The sequence below is a fragment of the Cnephaeus nilssonii genome (assembly GCF_951640355.1).
Source record: "Cnephaeus nilssonii genome assembly, chromosome: 3".
Taxonomy (NCBI): Eukaryota; Metazoa; Chordata; class Mammalia; order Chiroptera; family Vespertilionidae; genus Cnephaeus; species Cnephaeus nilssonii.
In genome coordinates this window covers 52,896,578-52,924,267 of record NC_137074.1, presented here as the reverse complement: position 1 = coordinate 52,924,267, position 27,690 = coordinate 52,896,578, and the positions used below count along the sequence as shown (strand labels likewise).

General features: G+C 39.2%; 1 protein-coding gene across 2 annotated transcripts; it reads right to left on the bottom strand.

Annotated features, from left to right (window-relative positions):
• Nucleotides 1-263: 263 nt before the first annotated feature.
• RNF168 (ring finger protein 168) lies at nt 264-26,061 on the bottom strand. Of its 2 annotated transcripts, XR_013813181.1 has the most exons (8): nt 25,828-26,061; nt 25,143-25,452; nt 21,391-21,467; nt 18,675-18,854; nt 15,885-16,006; nt 10,221-10,302; nt 2,544-7,454; nt 264-2,511 (listed from the first exon to the last, which is right to left on the bottom strand). XR_013813181.1 is itself a non-coding variant. In XM_079764285.1 (7 exons), the coding sequence occupies exons 1-7, from the start codon at nt 25,942-25,944 to the stop codon at nt 6,492-6,494; spliced, it is 1,851 nt and encodes a 616-aa protein (XP_079620411.1). In that variant the 5' UTR covers nt 25,945-26,061; the 3' UTR covers nt 264-6,491. The 2 variants fall into 2 exon arrangements, 1 of the variants encoding a protein (XP_079620411.1); XM_079764285.1 differs by having other exon boundaries at nt 264-7,454.
• Between the last annotated feature and the right edge of the window lie 1,629 nt (nt 26,062-27,690).

The window sequence follows — 27,690 nt, the reverse complement described above, 5'->3', positions numbered from 1 at the left end:
ACTTTTTATGGATGATCACTAACTGAAAGTCTTGTGAACTGAACTAGCTCCAGGGAGAGAGCCTAATTGTGGCAGCCTCGGAGCACAAAAGCCAAGTGGAAGAGAAATGTAAAGTAAACTGTAAAGAGAAGGGTCCCCTCAGTTGAACTCAGGGCCCATGTTGCTCCAAGTCCTGCCTTCTTAGGCAAAATATTCTGTGGAAAAAGAAATCAGACTCCAACTTTAAAGTCATCCTTGTTTATTAAGATCTTTACACAGGAGTAAGTAATGGGTAAACATACAGTAGAGGTTCAACTCCCTGGTCTCTTTCATCTTTTTAGTGTTTTATATGCCTTTATGCAAACCAAATGTATAGAACTAGTATAGGAATTAGAGGAAGCCACGAAGTACTTCTGAGAATTGGTTTCCTCTGGGGCCAAGATCTCTTGTGACACAGGGAGCTATGGACACATCTGGCAGGGGAGAGGTGAGTGGAGTCTTCATCAGTAGACACAAGTTAATTGCAATTTATTTATGCCACACGGGGGGCGGGGGGACTTAAGAGGGCATGAAGCACTAAATGAAAGTGGACTGGTGGATGGGGTGAGTAGCCAGGAGGAAGAAACTATCACTTAATTTTCTTTTTGACTCAGTCTACTGATGAAGACTCCACTCACCTCTCCCCTGCCAGGTGCTCTATGTATATTACTAAACTCTTATAGCAACCCTGCTGACATGATTTCCATTTACAAAATAAGAAAGTGAGGTGATGCAAGTTAAGTAGCTCACCTATATTCATACAGGTAGAGACTAAGAAGGGAATTTCTTCCTACAATACATGTCCTTTTTTTGATGGTCCAAAACTTGCACAAATTACTGGGTCAACAGTTCAATTCCTTATGGATTAAGTACTTGTGAGCTAAGGAATCTAAAGGCTATTTAAAACCATTCTTGGCTCATAGGCCCCACAAAAATAGGTGGCATACAGGTTTGGTCCCTAGAATGTAGTTTGCAGACCCCTGTTCTAGGGCTTTGAGACCCTGATGTGTTAATAGGCTTCCCTCCCTTGGTAGGTACCAAACTTTACTCTTTTTTCGTTAGCACTGTAAGCCTGATGACAACTCTCTCTGCTTTTCAGAGGTTTTTAGCCTTTTAGCCTCTGCCCTCAAATTTCAAAGCACAGAGATTATCTTGATGGGAAAACTGGCCTTGTGTTTGATGACCCTCAAAACTCAAGCTTCATGAATGGCCAAGATTCTGACATTTTCTTTGTCCACTACCAGCAGCCCTGATTCTCATCCTGCATTCAGAATAGGCACATGCTAACCAGTAAAAAAATGATTACAAACCAATTCACCTCTCTTAAGTTTCCACTTTGTAGAACTTTAGCCTCTACATTAGTTATTGTTTCAGTAGCTGATAGTTTTGACAATTTTACATTTATTTTTTAAAATATATTTTTATTTATTTCAGAGAGGAAGGGAGAGGGAGAGAGAAACATCAGTGATGAGTATCATCTATCGGCTGCCTCCTGCACACTCCCCACAGGGGACTGAGCCCGCAACCCAGGCACGTGCCTTTGATCAGAATCTAACCCGAGACTCTTCAGTCTGCAGACTGACACTCTATCCACTAAGCCAAACCAGCCAGGGCCAATTTTACATTTTTATGTGGCTTTCCTCAGTGTTCTTAGCCATGCTACCTAGAAACCTAAGTTTTGCTTTTCAAGTAATTTTAAAATAGTACATTAAAGCTAAATAAATTCAAATTCACTCACTTGTGCAATTTCCAAAAATTAACAATGCTATTCTTTTTTTTAAATCCTCACCCAAGGAATGTTTTCATTAATTTGAGAGGAAAGGGGAGAGATGAAACATCATTATGAGAGAGAAACATCAATCGGTTGCCTCCATACACACCCCAACCAGGGATTGAACCCGACACCTTTCAGTGTATGAGATGATGCTCCAAACCAACTGAGCCACATTGGTCAGGGCACACAATGCTATTTTTTCATGCTGAAAAAAACTTTCCTGAATTATGATTCTTAAAATTTAAAGGCAAAAAAGGACCATCTAGAATAGTACAGGCTGAAATGTATAAGCTTCCTTTATCCTGCAGTTATTTTAAGAACATTAAGTTTTTTTTTCTAATAGATATGTTCAGTATGACTGAAAATTCAAAAAGTATAAAAACATATAGTGAAAAGGCATTCTTCCACTCCTATCATACGGCCACCCAGTTTTTCTCCCTGCTGGAAGAATTGTTTCTCCTTCTAGGAATATTTTATACAAATCCTATCTAATAAAAGAGTAATATGCAGATTGACCATCACTCTAACACACAAGATGGCTGCCCTCATGTGGTCAAAGATCCTGCCCCCATGTGGACACAAGATGGCCACCACAAAATGGCCAGCAGGGGAGGGCAGTTGGGAGGGACCAGGCCTGCAAGGGAGGGCAGTTGTGGGCGATCAAGCCTGCAGGGGAGGGCAGTTAGGGGTGACCAGGCTGGCAGAGGAGGTGACCAGGCCTGCAGGGAAGGGCAGTTGGGGGTGACCAGGCCTGCAGGGAAGGGCAGTTGGGAGGTGACCAGGCCTGCAGGGGAGGGCAGTTGCAGGGGGACCAGGCCTGCAGGGGAGGGCAGTTGGGGGCAAACAGGCTAGCAGGGGAGCAGTTAGGCATCAATCAGGCTGGCAGGGGAGTGGTTAGGGGGTGATAAGGCTAGCAGGCAGAAGGTGTTAGGGGCAATCAGGAAGGCAGGTAGGTGAGCAGTTGAGAGCCAGCAGTCCTGGATTGTGAGAGGGATGTCTGACTGCCCGTTTAGGCCCGATCCCACTGGATCCCAGATTGGAGAGGGTGCAGGCTGGGCTGAGGGACACCCCCCCGCCCCGTGTACGAATTTCATGCACCGGGCCTCTAGTACATATATATGTTTCTATTTTTTGGACAAGTTTGCACACTACATATGCTATTCTACATCTTGTATTTTTTATCTAACTCTGTATCTGATAGTTCTTTTCATATCTGTAAAGTGATGTTTTTTTTTTGTTTAACGGCTATATAGTCCTCCATTATGCCATCATTTACTCAGGGTCCACTGATGCAACATTATGGTTGTTTCTAAGTTTTGTATATGTCATTCTACACACATGTGAAGACAGCTTTCAGAAATTCCTAGAGGCAGAAATGCAAAGTTTACCTCCAAAGTGATTTAAACTTTTCCATTCATACCAAGGAACATGTAAGAGTGCCTAATTCCCTACACCAAGCATGTCAAACTTGGGGCCTGTGGGCTGCAAATATTTTTGCGGCCCAGCCAATATAATGGCATGTAAGAAACGTTTTAATAAAAAATTCGTAACTTAATTTTTACAATATTCTGTTATACATAATTAACGAACAACGTCCACTAATGACTAATTACTATAATCATGTTGCATTCATTTCCCTTACACACCTTACTCACAGGCGCACCATTTCTCTCCACTAATACTAGCAGCGAATATTTTAGCAGCCGATTGCCACATCATTAGTCTTGGACTGACTTGTTTGGTGTGCGCAACAAGAAATATTTCACTTTTGGAGAAAAAAGGTTTATTTGCGTTACGCTTATTAATTTGTGCAATTATTCAGTGTCTGGTAAGTTAATGTTCAAGAAAAAAATATTAAATTTTATTAAAATGTTCTATTTTATGTTGAGTACTTCATTGTATTCAGCATGTCTCTATTGAAATAAACTTACGTTTCTATGAAAATTAAAGCTTTTGTTTCTTTTGTGGCCCACATAAACTTAAACCTTGTTTATTTGGCCTATGTTAGCCTTTTGAGTTTGACATGCTTGCTAAGATTTTTTAAAACCTTACACAAAAACAAAACAGCACTTTTATCTCTACTAACCTGAAGAGTGGAAAAATGTATGAGCAAAGTGTAAATGATATCATGCACCTTTTCACATATCTAAGAAACATTTGTATTTCCCTTCCTGGGAACTATGTTCCTTGGGATCAAACTTTTCTAACCTTCCTTTTGGGTTAGTAGTCTTTTTCTTAATGTATTGACAGACACTTTATATAAAGGAAATTAGTTTTTTTGTAATGAAGTGCATCTATTCCCTAGTCTGCCATGTCTTCCAATTTTCCTTTATGGTAGTTTTTGTAAAATATACGATACTCCATTTTTATTTTTAATATTTACATTTTCTGATTCTCAACTTCTGCACAGTTTTAGTACTCCTGGAGAAATTAAAAGCTCTCATACCCCTTCTACAAAAGAGGAAAAAGTAGCTATACATTCTAATGACTGACACAAAACATTTGTTAGTTTTTAACAAAAAGGCATATACATAGGACTATCATTAAGACTAATACAGAAATTTAAATTTATCTTAAAACCAACTTTAGTCAGGAAGACTTCTTCACAAATAAGTGGTTAAATATATAAATCCTATGTACATCACAGTATCCCCCCACCCCCTTTTTGGTCACGGAAGATTTAATTATTTAACTTTTCATTTGTGAAGATCCAAAGTCTTCCCTAAAATATAAAGTGAAACCACTCTTAGAAAAGTATCAGGGCCAGGTGGAGGGGGGAAAAGCAGGGGAAATGGAAGACATCTCTAATACTGTCAACAACAAAAAGACAAAAAGCCGCTAGAGTGGCCCAGTGGCTGAGTGTTAACCTACAAATCAGGATGTCACGGTTCGATTCCCGGTCAGGGAACATGCTTGGATGTCAGGCTCAATCCCCAGTAGGAGGTGTGCAGGAAGCAACTGATCAATGATTCTCTCTCATCATTGATGTTTCTATTTCTCTCATTCTCCCTTCCTCTCTGAAATCAATAAAAATCTATCTTTAAAGAAAGGCAGAAAAATATCAGTTTGATAATAAATTTTAGTATATTTTTTACAAATTTTATTAGTTTCTGACTACACTTCATTTCAGCACAATCATTACTCAGAAGGCAATTACTTTTATTTTTTTAGAAAGGACAAAAGTAAATTTTAAATCAGCATCATAATTCTACCCCTAATTATCTACCCAATAAATATTGAAGTAGATGGCATCAAGATTAACCTTTTGCACTCGGATGTCGAGTGTGACTCAACACGTTTAGCATTAGAATAAAGGAATCGAGAAAAAAGCAAGCGAGTGCAAAGGGTTAACAGAATTTCAGTTACAACATCTGGAGGAAAAAAATTTTGAAAATGTATAAAAATATTACCAAATTAAAGCTAGACTTTTGCTGTAAGACATTTTATTATATTTTTACCTTAAAAGGATGAATAACTAAGCATCATCAGAAATGCTATTAAAACTTATTCATTGCTCCAAGTTGTTCATATTAATGAAACATAGATTAACATTCTTTAACTTTCACAAAATGGAATCACAGCCTCTGATTTAACTTTGAGAGGGCCAACCCAAGTACCACACTATTTCTGTCCATAAACACAAATAAAAATCACTACCATTGCAAATAAGGAAATAAACACATGGTTATTTATGTCTCAGGTTCTACAACATAGTATATTATAATTTAACTTTCCTACAGTAAATTTCCATTTTTTCCCCTAGAGTAGCAGATTAATAGAAATGTGAATTTCCAAAATTTCAGGTAATGTAGTAACTAATTATTTTAACACCAGTTACTATCGTGTGACAGGCTATAAACCCAAATGTTTTCTGTGTCATTTAGCAAAGAAAGAATAAGGAAGAATGCTCTGCTACTCCATCCCGGACCCAGTTTCTGATCACCCACTCAGTTTTAATGCATCCAAATGATCAGTTCACTCTGTTCAGTCTCACCCCAACTAACTCCTTTTGCATCAAGAGATGAGTTTCCGCCCTGACCGGTGTTCTCAGTAGTTAGAGAGTCAGCCTGGGCCCCGAAGGGTCTTGGATTCAATTCCTGATTGAGGGCACATTTGATAATCCTAATTTTCCAGAAAACTCTGACTTTTCTGTTTTCACATGCTTTTAATCCATTTTAAATAAAAGAAAATGCTATAATGCTTAAAATAATTATAAAGATTAGATTACTTTAGTGTTATGGAAGATTTCAAGTGATCTACAAATACATGGCAAAACAGCAATAAACTTAGATTTTAAACCCGATTCCTTAACTATTTGGTATAGTATAATCTTGCTTTGATCACTAGTCAGAACAAAAAGGTGAGCAAAGGCCATACAAAAAGCAAGCATTTTTGAGGAAAGAGAATGGCACCTGAAGGTTTCTTGGGAGCTGGCCCAGGCATTTTTATATCTATTACCTATAAGGATTGTCAAATTTAGCGTATCACAGTTATTCATAAAGAATTGAGACTCTGGGTTATCACTGACTTTGGCAGAAGTACATTTGTATATTCCTCCCTTGTAATCACACAGTCCTTCAATTAGAGGCAATGAGTGTGCCCACAAGCAGAATAAGTTTTATAAACATTCTATGATAGAAAAGAGAGCATCAAATCCAGCTTTACCAGTTTCTAAAATACTTCTTCCTTTACCCACACATTACTTTGTGTATCTCTGAAACATCTGAAAAATACTTTTCTGTGACTTACTAGGCTGTAGGGAATCAACACTTTTAGATACATTACAACGATCTCTAGCAGAATTTGGCATCTTTCTTCCATTAACATTAACTGAATGTCTCAACTGGATCTTAAAAGAAGGTTGGCAATTTTCAGTTTTTGGGCCTCTTTGAGGTTTTGAATGCTCTATATCAGCTTGTCTTTTTACATTCCTATTTTTGGATTTCTTCCTTTGTCCATTTAGCAGTTTGTCTGGAGGTGAGGGCGTAGAACGTAAATGATATTCATCTGGGGATCCTTTCTGTCGGTTTGGCTTCATTTGTTCTTTGTCCACCTCTTTTTGAATCTGTAGTGCTAATAACCTGTCCTGTTCTTCTTGCTTATGTCTCTCAAAAAGCAGCTGTTCCAAATCTAACAGTTTTTGAGTAAAGCTGGTTTCTGTTTCCTCTTGGTCTGAGGAAGATTCGGAGGACATTTTCCTTCTTTTTGCAGAAAAGCATGGATCCCTGACTGCTTCAAAAGAGGACTCCTGATTTTTTCTTTTGCAAATACCTTCTTCACTGATCAGTAGGCAAGACTCTTCATTTTCTGTCTCAACTGTGTTATTTCCAATTATCTGTGTCATATAGGATAGAGCACATCCACTCTCTGTTTTGCCACAAGGCTTAACTGCAGCTTCTCTAGGGTAGGGGATGCTGGCTTCAGGTCTCTCATGATTTATGGCACTTAATTCTTTATCATGATTGTTTGGTCTCATTTTGACTTCTCCTTCAAGGCACCATTCTGTATCACTGGCACATAACTGAGGCATAGGTGACTCTATTGAAGACTTTGCACCTTGTTCTTGAATTTCAAGGGATATTTGTGGAGAAAGTGTTGGCATATCTTCCTCCACGTCTGTGTCTGGCCACATAGGGCTCTTTACATTGCTACTATCAGTTTCCTATAGAAAACAGAAAAAGACTCAGTGAAACAGTTATACATCAAGGCTTACATATGTCTTACACTGATACCATAGTTGAATTGTCACTATTAGGTAGTTATTACTATCACTACTAATAAGGTATATTGATTTTAATAGCATTTTTATTGTGTGCCAGTTGAGATTAAGGCATTCCCTCATTTTTACTCCCACGAAAACCTACAGATTAAAACCCACAAACTAGTCCTAGCTGGTTTGGCTCAGTGGAGAGAGTGTCAGCCCATGGACTGAAGAGTCCTGGGTTCGATTCTAGTCAAGGGCACATACCTCGGTTGCAGGCTCAATCCCTGGCCCTGGTTGGGGCGCATGTGGGAGGCAACCAATTGATGGGTCTTTCTCATATTGATGTTTCTCTCTGTCTCTACCCCTTCCTTCCATGCTCTCTTAAAATCAATGGAAAAATATCCTCAGGTGAGGATTAACAACCCTCCCCCCAATATAAAAAACTAGAATATATAGCCAATAGCTGGCACCATGACCTCACCTCTTTTTTATCTTACAAACTTCCAGTAGCCCAGGGATTTTAAACTCCTTTCTGTACCACGAACTCTCCTCCCTTAGGCATTTTTGTGACGCTTATAGACCTCCTCTAAGAATAGTATTTTAAAATATAAGTATGTAGGATCACAAATAAAACAGTTTATACTGCAACACATTTATTAAAATGTTAAAAGTTATGATGCAATATGTATCTATAAATAAGATCCAGTGGCAAGTCTAATAACTTATAATACTGACATAAGGATGAGTATAAATGATACTTCAAGAGATTTTCAACAAATATGATTAAAAAACCCATCCTTCCTACTGATGACAAAGTCATAGGTACCATTAAATGTATTATAGTTTGCTGTCTACATTCATAATTAAAGAAAACACTAAAATGAGAGCTCAGATAAAGTAAACTTTTTCTTCCATCTAAGTTCATATGTACGCTCTGGATTCTAACCATAGACCTTAGGTTGAGAACCCTTGCTTTGGCCAATATAATTCTTCTCACTTATAGGTCTTAGGTAAGTCAAGATCCAGGATTAGTTCTGACCATGGGAAAGCCTTAAGAAAGTCTTCAATGAGAATTTGTCTAAGAATAAAAATGATTCCTTGTTGGAGACATTCTGTTCTTTTAACTTCTTTATTCCTCACCCCAGGATATTTTTTCCATTGATTTTTAGAGAGTGGAAGGGAGAGAGGGGGAGGGGATAGACAAAAAGGGAGAGAGGGAGACAGAAAAGGAGAGAGGGAAAGAGGGAGGGGGAGAGCGAGAGAAAGAGAAACGTTGATACGAGAGAGACACATCGGAGAGACACATCGATTGGTTGTCTCCTGCACACAGCCCTGGTTGGGCTGGGATCGAATCTGTAACCCAGGTACGTGCCCTTGATGGAGAATCGATCCTGGGACCCTTTGGTGCACAGGCCAACACTCTTAGCTGCAGAATCACGCTGGCCAGGGCTCTTTTACCTTCTTTGCTTTTGCATTTATCATTCCTGATAACATTTCTTATAAACCAATGTGGTTTGGATTGAACAAATTCTAGGCTGCTTACCTAGTTTTCCTGTGCATATGAACAACAGGGTAGAAAAAATATCCCAGCCCTACAATGCCTCTTCCATCTATCCTCAATGCAAGTACCGATCAGACTATCTGGACTTGACTCCTCCATTACCTCTACTTTAAGGGACTTTGGGCAAGTTTCTTATCTCTGTGTGCCTCAGTTTTCCCAGCTGTAAGATGGGCACAAGAATGATACCCACATTACAGAGTTGAGGGTTGTGATGAAGATTTAAAGAAAACACACACATTATCTGGCACAGTAAATGTTCATAAAAACCACCTACCTGAATTGAAAAAAATAAAGAAGGAACCTGTGAGTAAAGGGTTAACAAACCTTTTATGCAGGAAAGAGACCCGGGTGTCAGCTCACCTTTCCTAGTTCTACTTACCTAGAAACCTGATAAAGGTGGAATGTCACCTGTGTTATTAGGCCACATAGCTTATGGTAAAAATGACCCTTACTGCTGAACTGCATTTGAACTAAAACTGTAAGTGATCTACAACACCTACCAGGAAGTCAAAGCGTGGGGCGTCTGTAAATGACTTATAACTCCTCTGGGTGTGTTTCTGATGGGGACTCCTGGAAGTTACCCCCATAGGTTGTTACAATAAACGACTTTCAAGGGTCATGAGGCTTCTAAGCCAGAATGGTTACCACAGTCATCTGTGTGGTATCATTTCCAGGCCATCACTTAAGAGCTGTGCAATGAGGACTCTTACTGAATTATGTGCCTGATGGTACCCTACTAGCATGCTTTGTTTCCTATCCTGTAATCTTTAATGTGAAGTTGGTACCAAGGATAGCCTATTCAGTTTTGTGAGTTTGATTGCCTAGACTGAGGATCCACAAACTGTGACCCATGAGCCAAATTCAGCCTGCTGTTTTTGCAAATAGTTTGATTGGAACAAAGACAAGCTCATTTGTTTACATGACAACAGCATAATTGAATTGTTGAGACTATAAGGGCCAAAAGCCTAAAATATTTACTATCTGGCCCTTTACAGAAAAAGTTTGCTTACTGACTCCTAGTCTAGGTAAGCGTAAAATGACTAAGAAATGGTGTCCCATGTATTCTGGTGACGTAAAAAAAAAAAGTTAGGAACCTACAAGTATTTGCAATCTATAGCATTAGTAAACATGCCAAACTAAGAACATCTTTAGCATCCACATACCTTAGACATGGAGTTTTTTTTGCCTTCTTGTACAACTTCAGACTGTGATGCTGACCCAAACTGAGATTTAGGTGACAAATACCTTTAAAAAAAAGTTTGCCAAAGTTTGAATGCTTTGAAAGAGAAGTGGTATGTACCCAACATAATAAAGCACTAGCTATTTATGCTGAAGGTTGTCTGGTTGCCTGAATGATTTATCAGAAAGAGCATAGTCTATCCCCTTGTCTCAGATATTTTAGTCTAACTCCAGAGCATAACTTAAAAAGTTGAGTATTGGTATCTTAGGGAAAAAGAGCAGAAAAGGAAGTAAAATCTAAAAATTTCTTAACTCTCAAAAAACTTAAAAAGGTAGATAGCATCAAACAACCAAGACTGTATAGTCTTACCAAAAGTACTGGAAATAACATTTCAATCTGAAGAAAGGATATGTTCAGTTTCTGTTTTTTGCTTTTAATATCAGAAAATATATATATATTTTTTTATCATGGAAAAGTCCATGATTAGCTTCTTTACCATGTTGGTATATGTTTTTGTTACATACACATTCTACTTAGGGACAAACAGATATATCAACATATCAGCAGAAGATTATTTCTCAAAATTTCTAAGCATCTTTAACAGGCTGTTTACCACTAAAAATATAAAGTTTATAATATAATGGAAAATGCTGTAAAAGAAATGGGAATAAAAGGACATGTAATGAGCTGGTAGGTATATTTAAAAATTGTAAAAATCCAAACACATATACAACTATGCTTAAACATGGCAGAAATCTCCCAAAATGTTGGATGTCTTTAAGTAGTGGTAACTTTGGGTGATTTTCAAAGAGCAGCTAGCTTTCATTTTTAATAAAGAAAACAATGAAAAAAAAGGTCTGATTGCAAATAATATATACAACCAGAGTTCCACTGCATAAAAAAGCACTGAGTAGTATATAGAATATAAAGAATAATAAATATCCCTTATAAATAAACTAGAGTATTTAACCCACATATTTAATTACATCAACCTAAATACTCTACACACTTATGAGAACAAGAATCACCTTTTCAGTTGATAAGAGAAAAACAGGAGTCCAGATTTAGTTGCATTTTAACTGTTTCCCAAAGCTGAAGAATCCCTTCTGCCAAAGTTGGATATTAGTCATCAAGTATATTAGTTCCAAGTAAGAATTATTACAGCATAATAGTTGTTTTGAAATCCATAAGCAAAGAACAAAACAAGATGTGATCAGATACTTATCCAACTTGATCAGTGAAGATTTAGGAACTGTCCTGGATCTTCTTTACTTATAATAACCATAAAACTAAACGGAAATGTAGGAAATATAGGTCATCATCCCTTTCCATGCCTATTTGCTTCCTCATATATAACCAATTTTTTGTTAATTGTTTTTTTGTTGTTAATCCTCACCTGAGGATAGTTTCCCTCCCATTGATTTTTGGAGTGGAAGGGGAGGGTGGAGGAGAGAGAAAAACAACGTGAGAGACACATTGATTGGTTGCCTCCCACATGCAACCCAGGTACATGCTCTTGACCGGGAATTGAACCTGCAACCCTTCAGTGCAAGGACCAACGCTCTACCCATTGAGCAACATGGGCAAAGGGCTGTAACCACTTTTTAAAAAATGTTTATTTCTATAGAGTACACATCTCTTTTAAAGGAATCCTAATTATCTGAGATTTTTCTTTTTTTAAAAAAATCCTCACCCAAGGATATGTTTTTATTGCTTTTTTAGAGAAGAAGGGAGGGGGGGTGAGGGGGGGGAGGGAGGGAGGGAGAGGGAGAGGGAGAGGGGGGGAGAGAGAGAGAGAGAGAGAGAGAGAGAGAGAGAGAGAGAGAGAGAGAAACACTGACATAAGAAACATCGATTGGTTGCCTCCCATATGCATCCTGACCAGGGATAGAACCCGAAACCTAGGTTATGTGCCCTGACCCTGACCAGGAATCGAACCCACAATCTTTTGGTGTATGGGATGACGCTCCAACCAACTGAATCACCTGGCCAGGGCTGAGATTTTCTTTTTTCACTGTGTCATAAAGATCTTTCTAAGAGAGCCTTCCTCATGAGAACAAATAGTTTTGGAGAGAATAGTTACAAAATATATGTAACATTCACAATATGGGGGTGGGCAAAAGTATGTTTTCAGCTGTTCATATGGAAAGAGACATGGAGCCCGGCAAGCATGGCTTGGAGGCTGAGTGTTGACCTATAAACCAGGAGGTCACTGTTTGATTCCCAGTCAGGGCATATGCCCGGGTTGCGTGCAGGAGGCAGTTGATCAATGATTCTCTCTCATCATTGATGTTTCTATCTCTCTCTCCCTCTCCCTTCCTCTTTGAAATCAATAAAAATATACTAAAAAATTTACAAGATAAGAACCCTTATACTAACAATCACTGATTTTAAAATCCCTATGGGGGGGCCTCCTCTTTGTCTCCCACTTCAGAGATGATTATCCTGAGTTATTTATCTCTCTTTAAAAAAATATATTTTTATTGATTTCAGAGAGGAAGGGAGAGGGAAATGGAGATAGAAACGTCAATGATAAGAGAGAATCATTGATCGGCTGCCTACCATACGCCCCCTACTGGGGATTGAGCCTGCAAATCGGGCATGTGCCCTGGAATGGAATTGAATCCAAGACCCTTCAGTGCGCAGGCTGATGCTCTATCCACTGAGTCACACTGGCTAGGGCATGAGTTATTTATCTCTTGCTTTAAAAAATAGTTTTACCACACACCTGTATCCTAAACACCTTATTGCTTTAGTACTGCATAATTTGAACCTTATGTATAGAGAATCATACTACATGTCTTCTTCCACAACTTGTTTTTTTCACCCAACGTTTTCCTGAATCATGCATGTTTTCCTTAGCTAAAATTCATTTTCACTGTTGGATAATACTCTGTTCTACTGTTGGAATATGGGTGCTTCTGGCTCTTTACTGTTATGAATAGTACTGCTGGGCACATTCCTGGACGTGTCTTCTGGAGTTTCTTTAGTGTCTATACTCCAGTTATAGAGTATCAATCTTTTAAACTCCCCCGAAGCATGTTAAGTGCTTCTTATCCTCTATAACACTTAATATTGCTAGAAAGTTTAATTTCTAGCTTTTCACTTAGCATGTTTCTGAAGTTTATCCAATTATAGACTATATCAGTATGTCATTCCCCTTTTCTAAAAAATATATATGTTTTAATTGATTTCAGGGAGGAAGGGAAAGGGAGAGAGATAGAAACATCAGTGGTGAGAGAAAATCATTAATTGGCTGCCTCCTACATGCCCCACACTGGGGATTGAGTCTGAAATCCAGGCATGTGCCCTGACCAGTAACTGAACCATGACCTCCTGGTTCATAGGACAACACTCAACAACTGAGCTACGTCGGCCAGGCTGTCATTCCTTTTTTATGGTTGAATAATATTCCATTTTATGGATATACATTTTGTTTATCCATTCATCCCTCAATGAACATTTGGGCTGTTTCCACCTTTTGGCTAGTTGAAGTGCTGACACTAACATTTGTTAAAAACCTGTTTCTAATTCTTTTGGGTAAATATCTAGGAGTTGAATGCTGACTCTCATGGTAAGTCTATTAAACTTTCTAAGGAACTGCCAAACTGTTTTCCACAGTGGCTGCACCACTTTATATTCTCCCCGCCAATGCATAAGATTCCAATTTTTCTACATTTTTGCCAATATTTGTTATTTCCTCCTTTTTTTGGATTATAGATATCCTAGTGGGTATGAAATGGTATCTCATTGTAGTTTTTACATTTCCCATAAAGACTAATGATATTGAGCATCTTTTTATGTGCTTACTGGCTATTTGTGCATTTTTAAAGAAATATCTATTAAATTCCATTTATTGTCTTATTGTTGAGTTATATTAAGAATTCTTTATATATTCTAGAGACTAGACCTTATCTGTTTTAACTTTATTTTAACTTCTTTTATTAAATTATTCTTTTTTAAATACATTTCTTCTTATTGATTTCAGAGAGGAAGGGAAAGGGAGAGATAGAAACATCAATGATGACAGAGAATTATTGATCGGTGCCTCCTGCACGCCCCCTATTGGGGATCGAGCCCAAAACCCAGGCATGTGCCCTTGGCAGGAATAGAACCCAGGACCCTTCATCCGTAGCCCGACGCTCTATCCACTGAGCCAAACTGGCTAGGGCTTTATTTTAACTTTTAATCCACCAGCTTCTCAATTCCTGCTTTTAAGTTCACCAGTTTATTAAAATTTGTCAGTTTATTAGGTCCATTTTTTCTATTAATTTTTTATTTTTGTGTATTTCAAAATATATATTTAGATGCATGAAGATTCATGTTATTTGCTTTAAGCAGAATATTATGTAATTATGCAATCCCTCTGCTTTTCTCCTATTAATGGATTTTCTTTTGATTTCTACTTTGCATAATATCAGCATTAACAATATTGATACTGCCATATTTATTTATTTTTTAAAAATATATTTCTATTGATATCAGAGAGGAAGGGAGAGGGAGAGAGAAAAACATCAATGATGAGGGAGAATCATTAATTGGCTGCCTCCTACACGCGGTCCACTGGGGATTAATCCAAAACCTGGGCATGTGCCCTGACCAGGAATGGAACTATTACCTCCTTGGTTCAGAGGTCGATGCTCAACCACTGACCCACACTGGCCGAGCTAGTTTTTCTTTTAATAGCAGGCACTCCATTTAACTCTGCCCCCACCCTAAATCTAATTGTCCAAACCCCAAATCCAAAATTTCTAAGAATTCCGCAAGAATTCTGCACATATTGTCTCAGCTGAACCAAAAGCCATTATGTTTTTGAATTCTAGATTGTGTTTCTTAAACTTTTTAAACTATGAATTATGATAGGAAAGCTTATATACTCATAGTCATCAATTCTACCTGATGCTGGAGGGGTGTTGTGGGGAAGCTAAACCATTGCTCCACTGTTGACTACATGACTCATACCTTTTTAGAGTAGAGAAGAAATATAATGCATAAACTGGGAAAAAGTGGGTGAATGATCTAGATGCCAAATTATAAACTCCTTCAGTGAGGAAGACCTAAACCAAGGGGAAAACAAAATCCAACTGGTTAGTTTTTTAATCTTTTTTTGATTAATCCTCTCCCAAGGATATTTTTTCCATTGATTTTTAGAAAGTGAAAGGGAGGGAGGGAGAGAGGGAGGGAGGGAAAGAGAGATAGAGAGAGAGAAAGAAAGAGGAAGAGAAAGAAAGAAACACCAATATGAAAGACGCACCAATAGGCTGCCTCCTGCCCACATCCAAGGCTGGGCTTGGGCCTTCAACCCTTGACTAGGAATTGAACCCGGACCCTTCTGTCCAAGAGCCAATGTGCTGAACCACCAAGCTAAATCGGCCAGGCCCAATGGTTAGTTTTGAGAAAATAGGAACATCATGGAAACCCTGAGCAATCAAGATTAAAAAATAATTCATATCTCTCTTCATGCTAGCCAGGAATATAAGCTATGTGAGTAGCTCTCTTATTTTCATTTTATATCAATCTCAGACCATTTGGAGGGTTTTCATGCAGAGCACATAGACCAAATTTTGACAGTTAGTGAACTACATGAACAAAAAACACTGGCATACAGTAGGTGGTCAATAACTGATAAACAGCCATGTTCACTTACTTCTGAATATCTCCAGTATTTGTTTGTTTATTTTTACTTTTCTTTTGCAACTTGTTTGTGACTGGATCAGATTTTCTGGAATTCATGGGAGAAGCCAAGACTTTTTTCTCACAGAAGTTGTTCTTTAACAACAGAAAAAGCATAAAAGACATTATTAAAATAAATTTATAATAAAATAAGCTATTAATTCAACTAACTCAGAATTCACAACAAAATTTTTCAGGAATTATGCTTACATTTAAATTCTACACACCCTCTGAATGAAATTATGTAAAAATTAGTATAAACAAGGTTAAGTCCAAAAACAAAACAAAAAAGATTAAGTTCATCCAAGTTGATCTAAATTAATTGTATTTTTACTATACATGAAAGAGCACAAAAGGCATAACGATACTAATCTTATTATCTGACTAGAGGCCTGGTGCATGAAATTCGTGCATGGGGGGAGGGGGAGCGGGGCGGGGAAGAGGTGTGTGTCCCTCAGCCCAGCCTGTACCCTCTCCAATCTGGGATCCCTCTCACAATCTAGGACTGCTGGCTCCAAACCACTCACCCCGCTTCTGCCTGCCTGATTGCTCCTAACCGCTTCTGCCTGCCAGCCTGATCACCCCCTAACCACTCCCTGGTCAGCTTGATCAACACCTAACTGCTCCCTTGCCGGCCCGATTGCCCCTAACTGCCCTCTTCTACTGGCCCGCTAACCCCTAACTGCCCTCCCTTGCCAGCCTGGTTGCCCCTTAACTGCCCTCCCCTGCCAGCCTGGTCGCCCCCAACTGCCATCCCCTGCAGGCCTGGTCACCCCCAACTGCCCTCCCCTGCTGGCCTGGTCGCCCCCAAATGCCCTCCCCTGCAGTCCTGGTCCTCTCCCCCAACTGCCCTCTCCTGCTGGCCTGATCACCCACAACTGCCCTGCCCTGCTGGCCATCTTGTGGCAGCCATCTTTGACCACATGGGGGCTGCCATCTTGTGTGTTGGAGTGACGGTCAATTTGCATATTACTCTTTTATTAGATAGGATAATTTGTTAATATTTCTAATGAATAGTTTCACATAACTACCTTTATATATAGGGGTAAATTCAAAGAGGTATAGATATACCTGGAATAAAAGTTAGTTTTATGTATAAGTAATTTAACTTGGGGACTTACGGTCATACCAATAAATAACATGAATATTTACTTGCTGTATTCTCATAAGTTTCTTACCACACTACTGGAAAAATGAATATAACTGGTGGTGATAGGCATTTAACCTTGGACCACCCAACTTTCACAATTAACAAAAGTTACCCTAAAATATCAAAAAATCTACTCTATAATCCCATGTGAAAACAAGGGTCAGAATAACAGACTCTTAAAAGACAGGTAAAGATTATCCTCTTTGAATTACTGGGCAGGCAAAAGTATGTGTACAGCTGTGAGCATGCAAAACAGCTATGCGGCTAGGGCTGTATCATTTATTAACTACTGTATTATTTATTTGTATTATGTAAACCTATTTTGCCCACCCTTGTATTCTCTTTCTTATCCTATTTGTTATTCTATCGGTCAATGTCTTTACTTCTTTTTTTTTTTAAAGATATTTTATTGATTTTTTACAGAGAGGAAGAGAGAGGGATAGAGAGTTAGAAACATTGATGAGAGAGAAACATCGATCAGCTGCCTCTTGCACACCCCCTACTGGGGATGTGCCCGCAACCAAGGTACATGCCCTTGACCGGAATCGAACCTGGGACCCTTGAGTCTGCAGGCCGACGCTCTATCCACTGAGCCAAACCGGTTTCGGCAATGTCTTTACTTCTTATTGTGTACCTTTATAAAGCTATTTTACTTAAATTTTAAAAAGAAAGTATATTAAAAAGGACATACAATCTAAAACTTGAATATATTATTATTAATGGTAGGCCTCTCAAAAATGAAAAAAAAAAAAATCCCAACTCTGGATATAGTTCTTTTTAGTAAGTGTACTTTAACATATTTATTGTTTGAAAGCAGAGGAATTGTTTTTAGAGGCTCTCAAACCTGAATATACCTCAGACTTCCCTAGATGCCTCTGAGAATGGTATTCCCTAAGTCCCATCCCCAGAGATTCTGATTCAGTAGATATAGAACAGTTTATATTTTTTAAAAATCCCAGGGTAATTCTGCCAGGTTCTTTCAAATCACTGGGTCCCATTGTATTCTTTAGTCTTAAAGTATGCGTTTTTACCCTTTCTTTCATTCATTTCCCCTATGCAGTAATTTAACTACAGCAAAATAATAAAATTCAGCTTTAATATATTAAGAATTTAATGTGCTTCACTTTATAAAAATGATCTATATCAATACAATGGAATAGTATAACACTCTTTAAAAGAATTAGAGTATATGTAGTAATACACACACAAAAAAAAATCTCTAAGATATATCAAGTGAAAAAAGGCAAGAAAAAAATAGTATAACTGATAAATCCTTTTTAGGCAAATAAGAAAAATAGTTTTAAGAAATGGTTAATAGTGCTAAACTTTGGGACTGATGTAATGGAACAGAATGGGAGTGAAGAGGTGGAGGGGGAAAAGGAAGCTCTCATTTTTCATTGAATAGCTTTCCTGCATAATTTCAGTTTACTAATAATATAAAAGTTTTTTCAAGTATACTTGAATTAGAGCAAATATTAACAATATACGAAAACTGAAAGAAGTTTTCAGTAGAACAAATGTCAGCAATAGCTTGTAGTTATGGTGAACATTTCTTTGAAAATTATAGTCAAAGCAATAGGAATGTTAAAACTTCCAAAATTATCTAAAACTTACAATATTAATGCTTAGCTTTCTTGCCAATTCTTCATCACTTTTTAGTTGTTCTTCCATCTCTCTTCTCCTTTTTTCTGCCTGTCTCTTTTCTTCTTCCTCCTCCTCTGCCAATAATTTCTGTATGTACTCTTCACTGGCTTTGTTTTCTTCTTCCTCACTGGCCCGTCGCTCTGCCTCCACCTTAAAAATAATTAATAGAGAACAATTCTTCTCTGAACTTTTTAATATACTTGCAATATCTATCTATAATAATAAAAGCGTAATATGGTAATTAGACTGGACATCCTTCCGGACGACCTTTTGGACGAAGCCAGGCTGCAAGGGAAGCCTGGGTCCCGGGTGCCAGAGGGAAGCCAGTGCCAGCAGCCGGAGGAAGGAAGGCCTACTCTTGCATGAATTTTGTGCATCGGGCTTCTAGTTAACAGAATGCCATGTGCAGATTAACTTAGGCCTAGGTTCCTGAACCAAAACCTAGCAAATATAATGTTAAAAACTGACTAAGACTGATAGGATCTATCCCTGAAATTTGGAAGAATCCCTAAACACAGTGGGCAGGAGTGGAATCGTTGCTGAAGAAACACCCCCATTGGTTATTATATGATTTACAAAAGAAGAAACAAACAAAGAAAAACAAGTAACCTACTTAAAACAGTAAGTGGCAAAATAGAGATTCAAACTCTGATTCTAGACTCTAAGGCCATGCTTATGGTCATTTAAACTATACTTCTCCTAAAAACAAACAATACTTCTCCTGGCGGGGAGGGGGGGGGGAGGAGGAGATACACATAACAAAACAAAAGAACCACTTAGAATTCCAAAGGGTTTGACTCATATGTCCTTGATCCAATCCCATAAGAAAACTGAGGTTCAGAATGGTGTGGCCATCTTGCTATTAGCCTGAGATAATGCCAGCTGACAGAAGTTAGCAAAGATCTGGATCTAGAGCTCTGGATAAAACCACGCCTGAAGCCCCTACCTCTGGACTTCCAAATTATTACAATTTCTGATTGTTTAAGGTAGCTAAGTTGGGTTTTCTTTTATTTGCAGTCAAAAATAGAGCCTGTTCTCACTACCTTATCATAAGGACTAAACCATTCCTTTAAAACCTTTACTTAAGCCCTGGCCAGGTGGCTCGGTTGGCTGGAGCATCGTCCTGTACACCAAGAGATTCGATTCCTGGTCAGGGCACATACCTAGGTTGTGGGTTCAATCCCTGGTCAGGATGCATATAGGAAGGAGAAAACCAATTGATGTTTCTTTCTCACATCGATGTGGGTTTTCTCTCTCTCTCTTTCTCTCTCAAAATCAATAAAAACATATCCTCACGTGAGGATGATACAAACAAAAAACCCTTAAGAACACCGCTTAGACAATTAAGTTAACTATCATAATTATAGTAGCCACTAGCTACATTATCGAGCACTTGAAAAATGACTAGACCAAAGCAATATGTACTATAAGTACAAAAATTAAAAATAATGCAAACTCCAATGATTAGTTTTTGTATATCTTTATATAATTAATGCCCAATCACATTATAATATACATATAGTTCATATATAATTATAATTTGATATAATTAGTACATTTATATTGATAACAAAATATTTTAGATATAATGCGTTAAAATATAAATTAATTTCATCTGTTGTTTGGAAAATTTCTTTAAATGTGGCTACCAGAAAATTTTTAATTGTATGTAGATTCACATTGCCTTTCTATTGGACAACAGTGCTCTACACTAAGCAGGATAGGGAGATAATAGGGCTCTCCTAGTACTAGTGGATTTCAAAGGCTTCATTGAAAGCACTACTCCCTCTTTTCCTATTTAGATAATTCACAATGAGCATTATTTTATACGCTCCTCATCTAAACTCATTGTTTTGTCTACCCAAAATTCATATATTGAGGTTCTAATCCCCCAATGTGATAGTATTTGGAGTTGGGGTCTTTTTAAAAAAAATGTATATTTTATTTATATCAAAGAGGAAGACAGAAACTTCAATGATAAGACAATTACTGATCGGCTACCCCTTGCACACCCTCAACTTGGGAACAAGCCTGCAACCTGGGCATGTGCCCCAATTGGGAATAGAACTGTGACCTCGATGCTCAACCACTGAGCCACACAAGGGTCTTTGGGAAGTAAAGGGTCATGTCCTCATGAATAGGATAATGGGATTAGTACCCTGATATTGGGATTAGTACCCTGATATCATGAGACACAAGAGAGATGCTCTCTCTGTCTCTCTATCTCCTGCTGTCTCTCTCCTGACCTCTCTCTCTCTTCTCTCCTCTTTTTCTCTCTCCTTTTCCCGACTGGATCTACCAAATACCTTGGATCTTGAACTTCCCAGCCTCCAGAACTATAAGAAATGTTTGTTGTTTCAAGCCCGCTAAATCTATGGTATTTTTGTCTTAGCATCCTTAATGGACTAAAACACCCATAATCTACCACAATATTTCTTCCTTTAAGCTCAAAGCTTCAGGAAAATGAAAATGCTTAGGAATAACTATCACATAAGAGCACCAATAAATTAAAGCTAGTTTGTAACTATTGTGAACACATAAAAAATGGAGCCTTTATAAAGTACATTAAAATTACTTACATTTTAATATATACTATTTATATAAGCACATAAAACTACATGTAAAATGTGAAAATGAAAACACAACAGAGAATTTTCCAAAAACAGAATAACTATTTAATTCCTACCTTGCTTATCTCCTCTTCATATTCTCTTCTCAATTCTCCAGGTTTACTTAACAGGTGAACTGGCTGATAGTCATCAACTGTTCCAGGTTAAGAAAGAAAATAATATAAGAGGCAACACAAAATTTTATGGCTAGCTTTGTCTTCCATTAAAACTGTATTAATATAAAAATCCAGAATTAAAATAAAATGTACAATTATTAACAGCTACAGCAATATCTACTTTATGGAGTTCCATTTTAAAAGAAAAACTAACTAATAAAAGAAAAGAACAACCAGAGGTTCAAAATGCCACATGAATATGTACACTTAAATCTTTCTCCAGACTCCATTAAAGGAATACAAAGAAAGTAACCCTACACAGCAAAGAGATTAGTAGACAGTCTCAGTAAACAACAAAAAATTAAAAATTTGTGGAAAATTCTTCTTCCATCCCTTTGTTCCAGGATACCTCATGGATACCAAAAACGAAGGATGTTTACATCCTATCTAATAAAAGAGAAACATGCAAATTGACCGTACCTCTGCCACACCCACAAGCCAATCAGGAGCGAGTATGCAAATGAACCCAACCAAGATGGCAGTTAATTTGCATATTCAGGAGCAGCGCGAAGACAGAAGACAGTATAGAAGGAAGCTAAGCGCTGCAGAAGGGAGCGAAGCTGCGGAGAAGCAAGCAGGGTGGTGGTGAAGAGAGGGAAGCAGGCGGGGCGTCAGAGATGGCCGCAGGAAGCCCTATTCTTGCAGGAATCTTCCTGCAACAGGCCTCTAGTCCCTATATAAAATACTATAGAGCAATGCATACTATTGGCCCTCCGGATCAGCTGACTCCCAAACTCGAACTGAAACAGCACAAGTATTATTTAAAAAAAAAAAAAAGTTGCAAATAAGTGGACCCATGCAGTTCAAACCCGTTGTTCAAGGGTCAACTGTACATTGTTGCTGGGATTAGAAAATACAACCACTTTGGAAAATGATCTGGCAGCTTTTTATACAACCAAACATACATCTACTCTATCACTGAGCATTCCACTAAGTACTTACACTAGAAAAAAATGAAAACATAAGACCACAAAAAAAACTTGTACAAGAATCTTCACAGCAACTTTATAAAAATGGCTGAGGTGCCATCAACTGGAGCACAGCTAACCAAGTATGATATAATCAAACAGAATGATATTTAAAAATAAAAAATTAATAAACTAGCAATACCCATAACGTAAGATGAATCCTGAACTTGGCACTGAGTAAAAGAACCTTGCACAAAAGAATACACACAGCAGGATTGCTGTTATGAGTTGAATATAGAAGTCCTAACACCCTGCACCTAAGAATGTGACCTTATTTGGAAAGAGTTGTTGTAGATGTAACTAAGTACTGGATGTAAGATGTACTGGAGTAGAGTGGGCCCTTAATCCAATATCACAGGTGTCCTCATAAGAAAGCAGACAGGCCGAAACTGGTTTGGCTCAGTGGATAGAGCGTCGGCCTGCGGACTGAAGTGTCCCGGGTTCGATTCCGGTCAAGGGCATGTACCTGGGTTGCGGGTACATCCCCAGTGGGGGGTGTGCAGGAGGCAGCTGATCGATGTTTCTCTCTCATTGATGTTTCTGGCTCTCTATCCCTCTCCCTCTCTGTAAAAAATCAATAAAATATATTTAAAAAAAAAGAAAGCAGACAGAAAGAAGATGAATATGTAAAGACAGAGACACACTGGGATAGGCCATGTGACTTGGAGGCAGAGATTGGAATTATGCAACTGCAAGCCAAGGAACACCATGGAATAAGAAAAACGTGTGGAACAGACATATGAAAAGATGCTCAATGTCAGTAATCGTCAGAGACATGCAAATTAAAATCACAATGAGATATCACCTCATACCTATCAGAATGGCTATCGTGTTGGTGAGGATGTGAAGAAAAGGGAGCCCTCATGCAGTGGTAGTGGGAATGCAGATTGTTGCAGCCACTATGGAAAACAGTACAGAGGCTCCTCACAAAAAGTAAAAAATGGAGGGGCCTTGCCCTGGCCACTGTGGCTCAGTTGGGCATCATCCTGTGCACTGAAAGGTTGCCAGTCAGGGCACATGCCCGGGATTGCAAACTTGATCCCCGGTAGGGGGTGTGTAGGAGGCTGCCGATGAATGTTTTGCTCTTGTTTCTCTCTGAAATTAAAAAAAAAGGAACAGCCTTATGCCCCAGTGATTCCACTTCTAATTTATCTCTGAAGAAACGTAAAACACTAATTCAAAAGAATATATGCATCCCTATGTTCACTGTAATGTTATTTCCAGTAGTTAAGATACGAAAGCAACCCCAAGTGTCCATCAGTAGATAAGTGGATAAAAAAGCTTGGTACAGCCTGGCCGGTGTGGCTCAGTAGCTGAGCACTGACCTATGCACCAGGAGGTCACGGTTCGATTTCCCATCAGGGAAGACACCTGGATTGTGGGCTCCATCCCCAGTGGAGGGGGGGCATGCAGGAGGCAGACGGTCAATATTTCTCTCTCATTGATGTTTCTACCTCTCTAATACTCTCCCTTCCTCTCTCTCTAAAATCAATAAAACATTTTAAAAAAATCAAAAAATTCTCAAAAAAAAAAAGGTGAAGGAATTGAGAAGTAGATTGATAATATTGGTAATTACAAAATAGTAATGAGGATGTAAAATACAGCATAGGAAATATAGTCAATAATAGTGTAATAACTATATATGGTGCCAGGTGGGTACTGGAAATATTAAGGAAACACTTTGTAAAATACATGATTGTCTCAACACTATGCTGTACACCTGAAACTAATACAAAATAATATTGAATATAAACTGTAATTAGAAAAAAAATTAAAGAGAACATGTCACCCTGATTTGGTTCAGTGGATAGAGTGTCAACCCACGGACTGAAGGGTCAAAGGGTCCAGGGTTCGATTCCTGTCAAGGGCATGTACCTTGGTTGCAAGCTCAATCCCCAGTGGGAGGTGTGCCGGAGGCAGCCTATGAATGACTCTCTCATAACTGATGCTTCTATCTATCCCTCTCCCTTCCTCTCTGAAATCAATTTAAAAATATTTTAAAATATGATTAAAATAGCACATTGTTATATATATTTACAATAAAAATAATTCCAACACAAAAAAGGCAAGCACTCCAGAGCACAGACACCACATTTAAGACAAAAAACATTTTCATAGCTTATTGATCCACATAAGTGATCAAAATGCTACAATCAAAAATGTTCCGTTTGGGTCATTCTCAATAGCTGCTGAGTCCACACTGTGGAGGACTTTGTATAAAAATGGCTTAACCAGAGGGAACTGGTAAGAAAAAAGCTAGTTTAGGATCACTGCGTGCTTAAGATGGAGATGTATAAGCAAGTAAGTTAGAGAAAGTAAGTGAAAGTAAAAGAAATATTAACACAGGAACCCAGTAGTTTCCTTATTTCTGCTGTTACTATACTACCACTATTGCTCATCTGAATATTTATACAACTTTCCATAAGAATAAGACTCAAATTCTTGTTTTTTCTTTTCATTTTTAACCCAACAAACACTAACTGAACAGCAGCCTGAATATTATACCAATGAACGAAATCTTGTCTCTGACTTTACCACCGCTAAATAATTTAGACAAATACTAATTGAGCTTTCTCTTTTTTTTTTAATCCTTTAAAAAATGGATTAGCAATGATTCTTTTTATTATTCATTTTTAAAAGGATTTTGTTTTTTTTTAGCCAACAAACACGCTGGGTTTTACTCACCGGTTTCTTCTAATTCTTGCCCAGAGACTCTAAGTTTGCATTCCTTTGGGTAGTGTTTCTGGATTATCTCCCACAGTTCCTTATTGATGAGAGAATTTCTTCGAGTATGATACCGGGTCCACGAAGAGACCCGACGACGACAGAAGGGACAGCACAGGTTGGCCTTCTCCACAGTCGACTGGAAGCATGCATTACAGAGCGTGTGATTACAAGGCAGCGTTACCGGCTCGATGAAGATTTCCATGCAGATCCCGCACTGGCATTCCGACAAGGAAGGGATGGCATCTTTGGGTACAGCCATTTTAATATGCTAAAAAGACATATTCAACATCAACGCCCGAAAGACAAAGAATAAATAGTATTTCCGGCCCAACCAAAGAGAAATCAAATGATCAGTTTTGTGTTTAAATGTTATGCCCAGCAGCGTCTCAGAATTCGTAGGTGGTTAGCACCAAACGGTTGAAGCAAAAGGCGCTCTGCGGGCCAGGTAAACAATACCACCCTGAAGGCTGTGTGTTCGTCCCCGTTTAAGACAAACGTCAGGTAAGAAAATAAAGGAACGTTCCCGTCCTGAGACCGTGGCAGCTCCAGAGGTATTACTATAACCGCTTCCGCAGCGCAGCTGGTGGGCTCCCCCCTCCGGCGTGGGGGCAGGCGTGTGACAAGCTCCCCTCCTCCCTCTTACCAGGTGAGGATGCTCCCGCCGCCGCCACGGCAGCAGCCTCGGGGCCACCGTTCTGGAAAGGACCCTGCTTCCGCGGGGGCTTCTGGCTCCGCTGGAGCAGGACTTCCGTTTTACCATCGCAGTGGGGTCAGCGCACGAGCCCCCGCGTCCCAGCTTTCCGGCATCTGGAGCGCTCGGAGGCCGCCTCTCCCCTCTCTAGAGGCAGTCAAATCGCTACATCCTTACGGTGCTGCCGCAGCAACCCCACCAGAGCTAGTGACGTCACAACTGCCCGCCGAAAAGGGCCCCGCCCTCCCGGGAGCCGCCCAATAGCAGAGGCCAGGAACGCTATGCAAGGCGGGACTTCCGGGGCTTGAGCGCGCCCTTCTCGCTCCACGGGGCGGGAGGCAGGGGGGTAAAGTCCCTGCCTCAGCCTCTTAGCCCCTCCTACTTCAGCTTGGGACTCGGAGTCCGAGTTTCCCCCGCATTTTACAGCTCCCGGAGGCTGCGGAAACAGGGAGGCTTATCGTCTGTGGTCAGAAAAGGGGAACCTCCAAACAAATTCTAAAAATTCTTCCAGTACTCTTCAAACTACCTTTCTATTTCTATCAGTTTGTAACTAAGCCTCTTAGGTTGCTATCCAAAGTTTTTAGAAAAGCAGATCTGAGGTTGATCTCGGGGAAAGGTTGTGATCAGAGAATCTGCAAACTTGTATAATTTATAGAAGCATTTACTGTTCCCTCCGTAGCCCAGCCCCTTCTCAAATTTGCCTTTCATAGGTAGGTTCTTTTAGGGTTGCCGGGCGCAAGGCTGCTTCTATCCTGAGGCTCAGCAGTCGTGTGCATCGTATATAATGTAGTATTTTATTATTAAATCAATCTAGAACAGTCAAAATTATTAGGAGGCCAAAGGCAAAATAGTTTAACATCTTGGCATTAAGTTCTTGTACTGACAACTGACCCTATGGTAGGCAGTTAGACGAGAGCAGAGAAAGGAGGTGGGCCAGGTACAGAAGGTCACCAGAGTGGAAAGCCCTGGGTTCCTAGGGAGGGACAATTGTAGGGTGGGACCTCATTCCCTAGCATGCAGTTAGACCTCCCTGACCTTTCATATCACTGGTCATTCAGTTTAGACCCTCTGACCTTTCCTCCCTAGAAATAACATCTAGGCCTCAGTTGGATTTTAGCTCCAGGACCAAGAAAAGCAGCAAAACCAGAGAAGCAACACCATGGCTGGCCTTAGGACCAGCTGCATTGAATAATGACCTGCTGCCCTGGCGCTGACCAATCAATCAGTGGAGACCTAGCCCCTGAAAGGACACACCTGGAAAGCTGATGAATATTCTATTGAAATCCTCCTCTGGAACCTCCCTAAGATTTCCACACTTAAAACCCATAGGAGGAGGACGCCAGTCAGCAATCCCTTCCAGGATCAAGCCAGCCCTTTTCCCTATCACCTCCCCGCCCCCTGCCCTCAGGCAAGTCACCTTTACCTACCTCACTTCTAAGCTTCAAAGGCCCTTCCTTTGCCTCTATAATTGGTTCCTAAACCCATTTCTACTAATTACTTCTACCTCCAGGATTTTCCAAAAAATGTTCTCTTAATGTTTGAGTCTTGGCTCTGAATTCTTTCCTAGCCAGAACTCAAGTACTGAAGTTGATGAACCCAGGTCTGGGCTAACACGTGGTGCCATTCCTGCTGCCACCAATAAGCCTAGTGAATTGATTGCTATAAAAAAATATATATATATATATATTTTAGCTGGAAAAATGGCAAATTAAATTAAATTAAAATGGCAAATTAAATTCAAGTACTCCTTAGTACTTTAGAACCAAGCCTCTGGACAGAAAAGTTTTCTATGGAAAGGAACCTCACAGGGTGATC